Raw genomic sequence first — 12,914 nt, forward strand, 5'->3', positions numbered from 1 at the left:
TTAAGAAGGTCGGTCTGCGTGACACTTTAAACATCCGACAGGACCCCAGCAGGAAGTGAATCATTCCACTCCACCATGTTGTGATTTACTTTCTTATCAATTTAATAAATGTAAAATATCTCCATATGATGACTGGACAAAGGCCAAAGGTCATGTATAGAATGGTATGTATAGTGTTTATATATAAATAGGGATATCATCAAGAGGTCTTAAGTTGATATCGTTGTCATTTGAGGCATCTCTGCTTCCTGGACTTAAGGCACGACCTAAAACTGATATAGATGGTGAAAAAATGCTGATTATGGCAGGAATGTTGTCATCACAATGTCACTGTGAAGCCAGACAAAGATGTCATATTTTGTGTAAATGTTTTAACTTTTGCAACCAGTAACTGTTGAGTCACATATATTAATTTAATATATATAGATATATATTAAGACTTTTTTTTACTGATTCTCATAATATAACTCATGATATAACAATTATATTTTCATAAACCATTTAAATGCAAGTTACTCTTAAACTGACACATCAGCATGAAAACTTTTTGGCAAATGGAAACCTTCTTAAAAAGTGCAGGGATGAGGAAAGTGGATGATATATAATCAAATCCTGTGTAACATGCATCAAATACATGATGACAGTCCTGTGTATTGTCAGCCTGTTCCCCGCCTCTTTACACTGAGACCACTTGTCTTTGAAACACAGATCAGTGACGAACATTACAGCAGTGCTGTCGCACCATGCGCACGACAATGAACTTCACCCTCCTGTCAGCTATACTCTGGATCCTCAGTAAGTACATCTATTTTTTAACAATGTCTCAACTGCCAACTTTTATGATTTTTAATGGTTTAGATCTATTTTGTTGACTTAGATTAATTCGCCTTCATCCACTTTGTTATTAGGCCTTTTTTACTCTTTTGCAGTATCTGTCATACCCAGTGTTGGTCAAGTTACTTCTAAAAAGTAATTAGTTACAGTTACAAATTACTTCTCCCAAAAAGTAATTGAGTTAGTAACTCAGTTACCACATTGTTAGAGTAATTAGTTACTCAGCAAAGTAACTGTGGCGTTATTTTTCATGTTTTATAACGCTGTTACGTTCTGTAACATCTTTAACGTCAAAGATGTTTATATTAACTGATTGAAGAATAAAAACACTATATACAGTATTTTAGAACATTTGGTATTTATTTGAACTCAATAGATTGCAGCCTGCCATATGATGCATAGAATTAAAACATATAAAAATAAATATTGAAAATAAAATTCAAGTGCAAATGTAAACATGGGTAAAAAGAAACAAAGGAAAATCTGGCCATTAAGTAGTGTGAGAAGTAGTGCCGGTACTTCCAGTTATTGAACGCTACTTTTGAATTTCCCTGGCTCGTCGCCATTGTCGCTGTCTTGAGCTGTAGTCAGAGCGTGCAGTGAGACAGCTCTCTCCACGCAGCTGGGGTGTAATATTGTAACGGATCGAGAGACCCCCCCCCCCCCCCCCACCAGAGTGTTGTTTGACAGCCGTAGCCGGATGATGACGTAGCGAGCGACGTCAAGCCTATTTATTGGTGGAGAAGGAGTCGCAAGGGACAGGAGAAAGCGGAAGTGCGGAGGAAGCCGGCAAAACAGCGTGACCACTATAGCGGAGGAAGTGAAAGAGAGGCAGTGGAAACCCTCGAAACTAAGGAGCGGACCTCTGAGAGAGACTGAGTAAGCCCTGGCCGGTCGGTGACTGCAGAGTCGCTGCCGGTTGAGATCGCCGACTGACCGCTTCATTCAACCAAATTGTAGTAACTCGCCACTTTACATTATCAATAACGATAACGGCGTTGTAACGATGACAAAAGTAATTAATTAGATTACTCCGTTACTGAAAAAGAACTCCGTTAGTAACGCCGTTATACTTAAACGCCGTTACTCCCAACACTGGTCATACCTAGTATTTAAACAAAACAGCGGTTAGCCTAAGACTGATAGAGAGACACTCCACAAACTAAATAATGCTATGTAGCCATCTTGACTTTTAAGGCGTATCATACTTCTTTCTCCCCCGATGCATAAGGTGACAACTAATACTTCTGACATCATCCGTCTACAGAAAATACTTAAAACAAATGGAAAAATGTCAGAATCTTGTTTGTTTCAGGTTGGATCTCTGTCTCACGTTGTGAATTTCACATTATGGAGGTCCAGACCGGTGAAGAGGTCACGCTGCTGTGTACCAACTACGCCAGCTCCCCCTCTCACATATCATGGTTCAGACTGGAGAACGGATCCAACACCAGCCTCATCTCCTCCATGCTCTCCCATGACACAGTTGCATTGTACTTCGATGGGTTTTAAAGAGAAAAGTTCATCATGACGTCCAACGTCAGTAACGTCTTTCTCCAAATCAAACAAGTGGATTTATCTGACTCTGGACTCTGTATATGTGGCTATAACCCGGGAACCAACTCCAGAAAATTCCCAGCAGTTTACAGTGCAACATATTTAAAGGTTAAAGGTAAGATCGCTGCAGAGTTTTGTCTGTGTTTTTTTATAGGGGAAATGTATTTTATGCCGTCTTGAAATAAGAGCTGGTCTGAACTAAACTACTACTAAGTTCTTGCAAAAAGATGCCAAAGCATCTTGATCGCCACCTAGTGGCTGGCTGCCATATAAGTCGTAAACTTTGATTCCTCCGTGTTAGTGGATTGGACTGGGAGCAAACTGAAAAGTTAAAATACACATCAAAATATTTTCCTGTTTTTATACAACGTTAGTGGTTGATAAGAAAATTATTACATGTTTAGATCTAAAGAAATGTAATCTCTGCTGAAGACTTTGTGATGGTGATGGCATTTGTCTGCACCAAAGACTGTATAAAAAGATGCACGACGTGACAGCACCATGAAAGTAAGGCCAAAGCCCCCTCCATGATAGCAAATTGGACATGGACCAAAATAAGATAGATGTTTTTTGTCATTTTCTTTCCTGTAGAAAAGTCTGATGATCAAGCATATCTGACCATCAAGATCCTCATGGGCGGTCTGATTATCATCCTCATTATAATCATCATCGCTCTGGTTCTTAAAATCTGGAAACTTCATACAGGTATTTATGTGTTTTTATTCCGACTTTGCCAATACAAAGCTCCCTGACTCCTGACCAGATGTGTTGTCTCTGTCATTTAGCACATAAAGAGGCACAGGATCCACAAGATAGTAAGGTAATCAAACTTGAACCATAGATTAACATTGATCCAAGTCTTTCAGTCATCAAGTAGTGGTTTCATGTAATGCCACACAGAGAGCTCAGGGTTATATAAGTCATTGAATACTTCCATTTACAGAATGTGGGCTCTGATGACCTGAACTACGCAGGACTGAGTTTCCTTCCAAGAGCAGAGCGGAGCAGAAGGCCGGCTAGAGAGAGAGAGCCGGAGCCTAATGTTGTCTACGCCACCACCATGCACTCAAGAAACCAGGAGGTTTTGAGGCGTTGTCATCAGTCTGCTTTTGGGCTTTTGTGCTGCTTGTGGATGGAGCAGTTGCCATCACCATGACAAGATGTTGTGAAAAATGATTGTGATATCTGTGCCACAATTTTAAATCTTACTTAAAGTGAAGTCTTTATCTTCTCATTGTACATGTGTATCTTGATGCAAAAGTAAAACGGCAAAAGGCTGGAAAAGATGTTGATGATCCAGTGTTTTAGTCAATCCATCGTCTTGATCCTCCACCACTGTCAGGATACACCATCCCAATCCACAGGTAAACTTATAGTGAGATCCAGGTGGAAGTCTGCAGTCTGGTGGAACATCACTTGTTTGACAGGAAGCGACAGAGAGGTCAAGGGTTAGGGTCAAAGGTTTTTCTGACTCTGACTAGTTCATTGCTCCGTCAATATTGCTGCAATTTGCTTCAGCCCCTCGTCTACCCCAGCATCCACCTGTAGGCTCCCACAGGGATTATGAGTGTTTGTTCATCACTTCCATCATATCTATGTAATCATATCTGGGGGAGTGATTAAGTCGGAGCCTATAGACCTCAAACATTACCTGTTCTACTGCTGCAATAAACATTTGAACGCAAGTTGTGTGACAGAACTTCATTTAATCCCCTGCGTGTCTAAGACATTGCACATCTGCCACAACTACAGGAAGACTGGCCTTCGACTCGATGCACCAGAACCACAAACAACAATGCCTTGGTGTTTCCACGCAGTGACATCAATGGCCCCACCACAGCAGCATTCTAATTCAGTGACCTTAGCTTAACTTATGTTCTTAAATTGGCTTAATTTACCTTCCACATGAGTCTTAGCAGTTTAGGTTTTCACAGGATCACCACATAGGGATTTAGTTTTCAATGGAAAGGTTTAAAATGATGGAGCCAACGTGCAGACTAGATTAAATACCAAATATGATTCAGTTGAGTTTACAGTCACATGTATCGCATAGAAACTGCTGCTGAAATGGTTCAGCTGTCTCAGGTTACTAACCACATCAGAACACTAATTATTCAACGTAAAAATACAATAAAAAATGTTCACACCTTACTTAGATGCCAAGCATTGAAAATACTGCAACGCAAACTAGTACTTGATAAGAAAAGTATAACATGTTTACATCTAAAGAAATGCAATCTCTGCTGAAGACTTTGTGATGGTGATAGCATTTGTCTGCACCATAGTTTTTGGAGACAGGACCAAGCTGGAGTTTGATGGTGAGTCTCACATGATGAATAGTGATCATTACTCCTCAGGTCAAAAGTGTGTGACGTCTCCTGTCCTCTGGCTCTCTGCAGATGAGGTGGACTGGCTGGTGGTTTTCTTGACTGCGACCTCAGCAATCACCACCCTGCTGATTGTTCTACTGGCTTTCTCAATATGCATGATGAGGGTTACAGGTAAATGCTACTATCTGTTCTTCATGATCCCAGTGATCATTATATGATATTAAAAAGTCATTCTGTCTTTACAGATCCCCATGCTCCATCCTTCAGAATGAATGCAAAGGTAAAGGTGAGCTGTTGTGTTACTGGGCAAACACTTGTGCACATTGTCTGTCATGGCCAACAACATGACTGACTGTTTCTCATGCACAGGATGAGCAGAATGAAGACGACCCCTGCTACATTGCTCAGAGGGAGATACAGATGAACAGATCCAGAGGACAGAGGGATGATACCTGGAGTGAATGTGTGTACTTGAGTGTGAGGCAGTAGAGCTGGACACCTTCTGTTTTTTGTCTCTGTGTTAAATCACCACATTATGTCTTTACTGACATCAGAACAGTCCTGCAAAGTAGATTTTTATCTTAGTTAATATCTAAATAAAACAAGTTCAATTTTATTTGTGTGTGCATGACTCATTTCTACTGTGTCTGTGCATTCAAAGTAATGCAGGTAAAAGTGGACGACGTGCATCCTGCTGAAGCCTGAGCTTTCTCATTTTAGCCGAGCTTTCATTATTCACAGACCACAGCTATCTGTTGGAAACATGCTGACCACATGTCACATACAAGCAGTTTTTTTTATAATTTACTTGTGGCCAGAACTGTAAAACGACCTCACATTGCTTTAGTCAGGTTTGTGTGACGTACTATCATCGTGTGTACCAACCAATATGTTATGTGCTAAAGGGGCGGGGTAATTTGTTACAGGCTTATACACATTATGACATTAGACTGTATATAAAGTCTGGTCATGAGCATACATATATGTATAAACATACAAATCCAGAGGTGACACTTATCTCAATGATCCATTAATGGACATTCAAACTTCCTTTTACTGTTCAGACCAATATCCTAATTCGTCTCTATGTGTGTTTTGGACCCAGGGTTACCAAGATGCAGACGACCTCCATTATGTTGCTTTGAATATTAACTTCCCCAACAGGTCAACAGAGGGACAACAGAAAGTCTGAATGTGTGTACTCAGGCATAAAGCAGTGAAAGTGTGCAGAGCAGGAAACCAGAAATGATGTTGTTGCACCTGTGGGCTTTTTATACTAATACTGTCGTGTCCATAGTAAACCTGCCTGTTTGCAATGGAATGTTTTATTGTCCTGTGTTAATGCCCAAATGATACTTCAGATGTATTCCTTGTAATTAGTGAGTCCTCCTCAAAACCATCCTACCTGGTTTATCTGCACAAAGATTTTATACTTTCTTACAGTTGGGCCTTGGTGCCAGTGTGCGCTCTTTAAAGTGCCATTCTATTTGTTCTCTAAAACTTTTTGGAATGGCAGCATCATACATTCAGATTTTAATAAACTTAATTTTAATGGAGCACAGGTTCAGCAGAGCAAGAAGACAAACAGACGGTGACGGGAGTGAATGCGTCTACACCAGTTTAAAGGAGTAGAGCTGAATATCTTACACTTCCATACATGCTGAATGTAAATTTTCTCTTTGCAAAACTAATTTAAGATTTTAAATCAGACGAATTGATTTGATGTTGTCAGTTGCCATATTTAACCCCTCCCACTAAATATAGAATATACTTCTTGAACTTAACCCCAAGTTGTTTGACAATTTCCTACCTGATATTTGAGGATCTGTATTAAGCCTCCGTGTGGTCAAAAGACCGTCTGCTCTCTTTGACTGAGCACTTTCAAACAGGAAGTCTCTGCAGTGTCCTCACTACACCCCAGCAGACTACTTCAAGTGAACAGCAATGAAATGAACAGAAGTTGACAGAAAACTAAATCACCAATGCTCTGATCAAGCAGTGTTGCTGTTACTCTTATGTTAGAATTGTTACCTCCGCTAAGGAGGTTATGTTTTCACCCCTGTCTTGGCTGGTTGGCTGCTTGGGAGAAGGACAGGACATGGGCCAAGAAACAACTCATTCAATTGAGGTGCAGATCTGGACAAAAGGGGCTGATCCAGGATGTTTTCATCACTTCTCTTCATTGCCTAAATTGTAGAGTAGTAGTAGATTTTAGAAATTATTTTGTGATTTTATAGATGACTTCAGACTTTTTGATACCATGTGGTCCCTGTTGAAACCTGAGGTCCACGGCACTAATAACCATTCCACATTGGGTCTGAATTCACCTCTAACTTTCATTAATATATATTAATCTCTGTCCGATCTTACCTGCTGTTTGTTATTTATTCATGGAAGACTATATATTTTTTTCACAATTCTTTCTAATCTGTAACATTTGTGTCCTTATTTTTGTGCTCTTATGCTTTATTTTATATATTTTCTATTGTTTCCCCTCAATGCTTCACTTTTAACTGGTAAATCACCTTGAAACTGTGCTTCGAAAGGTACTGTATGAAAAATTGTAATACAATTGTAGTAGTAGTAGTAGTAGTATTATGTAATCTAACTACTCAAAGAAAAAAGATTCATATCAGAGGTGACAGTGATCATGTGATCAGTGTTTGCACTGCTGGCCAATCAACACAAGTCTTAACTCTGTAGAGAGGAGAAAGTGTCGGACTGTTTGTCATTCAACACGACGATTTCAACATGAAGACATCTCCGAAGTTCGTTCTCTACCTGACATGTTTCTTCTGGGGGAAAATGGGTGAGTTGTGTGTTTTTTAAATATTCACTCAGTCCTGATGATGATTACGATTTCATTTCTGTCACATAACATTAACTGTTACTTTACTTTTCTCCTTTTTCTCTTCAGTTCAGATGCATCATTTTATCTTGTCTCCTCAAGTCAGTGGATTTATATCAGCTGATGTTGGAGACAACTTGAATTTGCAGTGTTTCTATGAGGGGGGTGACAATAGAATTTATTGGTACAAACACACACTAGGACAGAAACCTCGAATTATCTCAAAGACGTACAGAATTTTAAAAAATCTTTGGTTACCGAATGAATTCATGGACAATCCATGCTTCACTGTGAAAACTATTGGTAATGCGAGTCAACTAAATATCTCAGATCTGCACCTGTCAGACTCAGCAACTTACTACTGTTTAAAAGATACAAGATATGTGTTTGAGTTTACGGAGGGCGTCACTGTCAGTGTGAAAGGTTCAGTGTCTAACATCCAGGCTCTGGTGCATCAGTCTGAGAGCATCCAGCCAGGAGGCTCTGTGACTCTCAGCTGTACAGTTCACACTGGGACCTGTGATGGAGAACACAGTGTTTACTGGTTCAAGAACTCTGAAGAACCTCAGCCAGGACTCATTTACACCCACGGAGACAGGAACCATCAGTGTGAGAGGAAACCCGACACAAAATCACACACCTGTGTCTACAACTTGTCAATGGAGAGACTGAACCGTTCTCATGCTGGGACCTACTACTGTGCTGTCGCTGCATGTGGACACATTGTGTTTGGAGACGGGACCAAGCTTGAGTTTGATGGTGAGTCTCACGTGATGAATAGTGATCATTACTCCTTAGGTTGAAAGTGTGTGACGTCTCCTGTCCTCTGGCTCTCTGCAGATGAGGTGGACTGGCTTGTGGTTTCCTTGAGTGTGACTTCAGCATTCACCACCCTGCTGAGTGTTTTACTGGCTTTCTCAATATGCATGATGAGGGTTACAGGTAAATGCTACTATCTGTACCTCATGGTCCCAGTGATCATTATATGACATTAAAAACTCTTTCTGTCTTTTCAGAACCCCATGCTCCATCCTCCAAAATAAATGCAAAGGTAAAGATGAGCTGTTGTGTTACTGTTCAAACACTTGTGCACATTGTCTGTCATGGCCAACAACATGACTGACTGTTTCTCACGCACAGGATGAGCAGAATGAAGACGACCCCTGCTACATTGCTCGCAGGGAGATACAGATGAACAGATCCAGAGGACGAAGGGATGATACCTGGAGTGAATGTGTGTACTTGAGTGTGAGGCAGTAGAGCTGGACACCTTCTGTGATGGTCTCTGTGTTTAATCACCACATTATGTCTTTACTGACATCAGAACAGTCCTGCAAAGTAGATTTTTACGTCCGGTGCAACATGTGAAGCTTCAGCTTGATATCTTCTAAATAAAACAAGTTTAATTTATTTGTGTGTGCATGACTCATTTCTACTGTGTATGTGCATTCAAAGTAGTGCAGGTAACAGTGGACGACGTGCATCCTGCTGAAGCGTGAGCTTTCTCATGAAGCAGAGCTTTCATTATTCACAGACCACAGCTATCTGTTGGAAACATGGTGACCACATGTCACATACAAGCAGTTTTTTGTAATTTACTCATGGGCAGAAATGTTAACACAACCTCATATTGTTTTAGTAAGGTTTGTGTGACTTACTATCATCATGTGTACCAAGCTACTAACCTATGGTCACTGAATAAGAACGCTGCTGTGGTGGGGCCATTGATGTCACTGCATGGAAACACCAAGGCATTGTTGTTTGTGGTTATGGTGCATCGAGTCGAAGGCCAGTCTTCCTGTAGTTGTGGCAGATGAGTAATGTCTTAGACACGCAGGGGATTAAATGAAGTTCTGTCACACAACTTGCGTTCAAATGTTTATTGCAGCAGTAGAACAGGTCATTGTTTGAGGTCTATAGGCTCCGAGTTAATCACTCCCCCAGATATGATGACATAGATATGATGGAAGTGATGAACAAACACTTATAATCACCATGGGAGCCTACAGGTGGATGCTGGGGTGGTGGAGGGGCTGAAGCAAATTGCAGCAATATTGACGGAGCAGTGAACTAGTCAGTCAGACAAACCTTTGACCCTAACCCTTGACCTCTCTGTGGCTTCCTGTCAAACAAGTGATGTTCCTCCAGACTGCAGACTTCCACCTGGATCTCAGTATAAGTTGACCTGTGGATTGGGATGGTGTATCCTGACAGTGGTGGAGGATCAGGACGATGGATTGACCTTTTATGTAAAGCGCCTTGAGATAATATATATTATGATTTGGTGCTATCAAAATTTCATTTAATTTAATTTAAAATGTGTATCATGGTGGCATCTGATCTTGGTGATGGATCATGATCGTAAAGGAGGACCCTGATATTAGATAGTGGTGGTGGATTATGATTACAACAATACTGCTTGATTTACAATATGAGCGGAAAATCTCCTGCTGTTTTGTTCATGTATGAAAGGCAAACACTGCACAAAGACCGGTCCCCCTTCTCCAGACATCCCCCCGGAGGTCGTGACTAAAACAAAACTCTTGATAGTCATCAATACTTTTTTCAACCTTTTATCGTTTTACTTTTGCACAAAGATACACATGTACAATGAGAAGAGAAAGACTTGAGTTTAAGTAAGATTTAAAATTGTGGCACAGATATCACAATTATTTTTCACAACATCTTGTCACAGTGATGGCAACTGCTCCCATCCACAAACAGCACAAAAGCCCAAAAGCAGACTGACGACAACGCCTCAGTTCCTCTCTGAGCTTCAGTTCCGGTGGTTTCTTGAGTGCATGGTGGTGGCGTAGACAACATTAGGCTCCGGCTCTCTCTCTCTAGCCGGCCTTCTGCTCCGCTCCGCTCTTGGAAGGAAACTCAGTCCTGCATAGTTCAGGTCATCAGAGCCCACATTCTGTAAATGGAAGTATTCAATGACTTATATCACCCTGAGCTCTCTGTGTGGCATTACATGAAACCATTACTTGATGACTGAAAGACTTGGATCAATGTTAATCTATGGTTCAAGTTTGATTACCTTACTGTCTTGTGGATCCTGTGCGTCTTTATGTGCTAAATGACAGAAACAACACATCTGGTCAGGAGTCAGGGAGCTTTGTTTTGGCAAAGTTGGAATAAAAACACATAAATACCTGTATGAAGTTTCCAGATTTTAAGAACCAGAGCGATGATGATTATAATGAGGACGATAATCAGACCATCCATGAGGATCTCTATGGTGAGATTTGCTTGTTCATCAGACTTTTCTACAAGAAAGATACATTTTTGAGCGTTGAGACCAAAGACTTTATAAAGATGGATGACGCGGCTCCACTTCTACGTTTCACCTCGTTTTTATAGCATCAGATAACAAATAACAAAACACTTGAACCTGAGGAGTAATGATCACTATTCATCACGTATGACTCACCATCAAACTCCAGCTTGGTCCCGTCTCCAAAACCGATTGTGCAGACAAATGTTATCACCATCACAAAGTCTTCAGCAGTGATTAAGTTTTTTTAGATCTAAACATGTAATGATTTTCTTATCAACTACTAATGTTGTATAAAACAAACAGGAAAATATAATTTGATGTGTATTTTAACTTTTCAATTTGCTCCATGTCCATCCACTAACACGGAGGAATCAAAGTTTACGACCTATATGGCAGCCAGCCACTGGGTGGCGATCGAGATTCTTTGGCTTCTTTTGCAAGAACTTAGTAGTAGTTTAGTTCAGACCAGCTCTTATTTCAAGACGGCATAAAATCCATTTCCCCTATAACAAAACACAGACAAAACTCTGCAGCGATCTTACCTTTAACCTTTAAATACGTTGCACTGTAAACTGCTGGGAATTTTCTGTTGGTGCCCACCCTATAGCCACATATATAGAGTCCAGAGTCAGATAAATCCACTTGTTTGATTTGGAGAAAGACGTTACTGACGTTGGACGTCATGTTGAACTTTTCTCTTTCAAACCCATCGAAGTACAATGCAACTGCGTCATGGGAGAGCATGGAGGAGATGAGGCTGGTGTTGGATCCGTTCTCCAGTCTGAACCATGATATGTGAGAGGGGGAACTGGCGTAGTTGGTACACAGCAGCGTGACCTCTTCACCGGTCTGGACCTCCATAATGTGAAATTCACAACGTGAGACAGAGATCCAACCTGAAACAAACAAGATTCTGAAATTTTTCCATTTGTTTTAAGTATTTTCTCTAGACGGATGATGTCAGAAGTATTAATTGTCACCTTATGCATCGGGGGAGAAAGGAGTATGATACGCCTTAAAAGTCAAGATGGCTTCATAGCATTATTTAGTTTGTGGAGTGTCTATCAGTCTTAGGCTAACCGCTGTTTTGTTTAAACACTAGGTCCGACAGATACTGCAAAAGAGTAAAAAAAAAGGCCTAATAACAAAGTGGATGAAGGCGAATTAATCTAAGTCAACAAAATAGATCTAAACCATTAAAAATCATTAGGGTTGGCAGTTGATATATTGAGAACAAATAGATGCACTTACCGAGTATACAGAGTATAGCTGACAGGAGGGTGAAGTTCATTGTCGTGCGCATGGTGCGACAGCACTGCTGTAATGTTCGTCACTGATCTGTGTTTCAAAGACAAGTGGTCTCAGTGTAAAGAGGCGGGGAAGAGGCTGACAATACACAGGACTGTCATCATGTATTTGATGCATGTTACACAGGATTTTATTATTTATTATCCGCTTTCCTTATGCCTGCACTTTTTAAGAAGGTTTCCATTTGCCAAACAGTTTTTTTATGGTGATGTCAGTTTAAGAGTTACTTGCATTTAAATGGTCGAGAGTCAAGGTGAGATTTTAGGAGAGAAAAAGTCTTAACTTAATGAAAATAAAGTTGTTATATTGTTAGAAAAACATCTTTATTTTACGAGAATCAGTCAAATATACCGTAATGAAAAATAGGATTCAGAATATATATATATATATGACTTAACTGTTACTGGTTGCAAAAATGTAAAAACGTTACCACAACTTCTTGATGATGTCACTTATCATTTGACATCATATGATACATTTTCCCATCACATTCATTTCCCAAGACCTTTGAGACGATGCACCTGTCTACCTTGTGATGGAGAACACAACGTTTACTGGTTCAGACGCGGGTCTCGCCACGGCATCCTTCACACACGCATGTTACACAGGATTTTATTATATATTATCTGCTTTCCTCATCCCTGCACTTTTTAAGAAGGTTTGCCAAACAGTTTTCATGGTGATGTCAGTTAAAGAGTAACTTTCATTTAAATTGTGCAGAGTAAAAAGTCTTAACTTTATGAAAATAAAGTTG

The 12,914-nt window shown here is 40.3% G+C and overlaps 2 protein-coding genes across 2 annotated transcripts; one reads left to right on the plus strand and one right to left on the minus strand.

Annotated features, from left to right (window-relative positions):
* Positions 1-7,472: 7,472 nt before the first annotated feature.
* Positions 7,473-8,829, plus strand: LOC133028849 (uncharacterized). Its single transcript, XM_061095877.1, has 5 exons — positions 7,473-7,530; positions 7,639-8,328; positions 8,410-8,511; positions 8,586-8,620; positions 8,710-8,829. Exons 1-5 carry the CDS (start codon positions 7,473-7,475, stop codon positions 8,827-8,829), a joined length of 1,005 nt encoding a protein of 334 aa, XP_060951860.1.
* A 1,516-nt stretch (positions 8,830-10,345) lies between these two features.
* Positions 10,346-12,155, minus strand: LOC133028850 (uncharacterized). The gene is made up of 5 exons (XM_061095878.1): positions 12,104-12,155; positions 11,395-11,748; positions 10,728-10,841; positions 10,613-10,647; positions 10,346-10,489 (listed from the first exon to the last, which is right to left on the minus strand). Exons 1-5 carry the CDS (start codon positions 12,153-12,155, stop codon positions 10,346-10,348), a joined length of 699 nt encoding a protein of 232 aa, XP_060951861.1.
* Positions 12,156-12,914: the final 759 nt, after the last annotated feature.

This window comes from Limanda limanda, chromosome 22, assembly GCF_963576545.1.
Source record: "Limanda limanda chromosome 22, fLimLim1.1, whole genome shotgun sequence".
Classification (NCBI taxonomy): Eukaryota; Metazoa; Chordata; class Actinopteri; order Pleuronectiformes; family Pleuronectidae; genus Limanda; species Limanda limanda.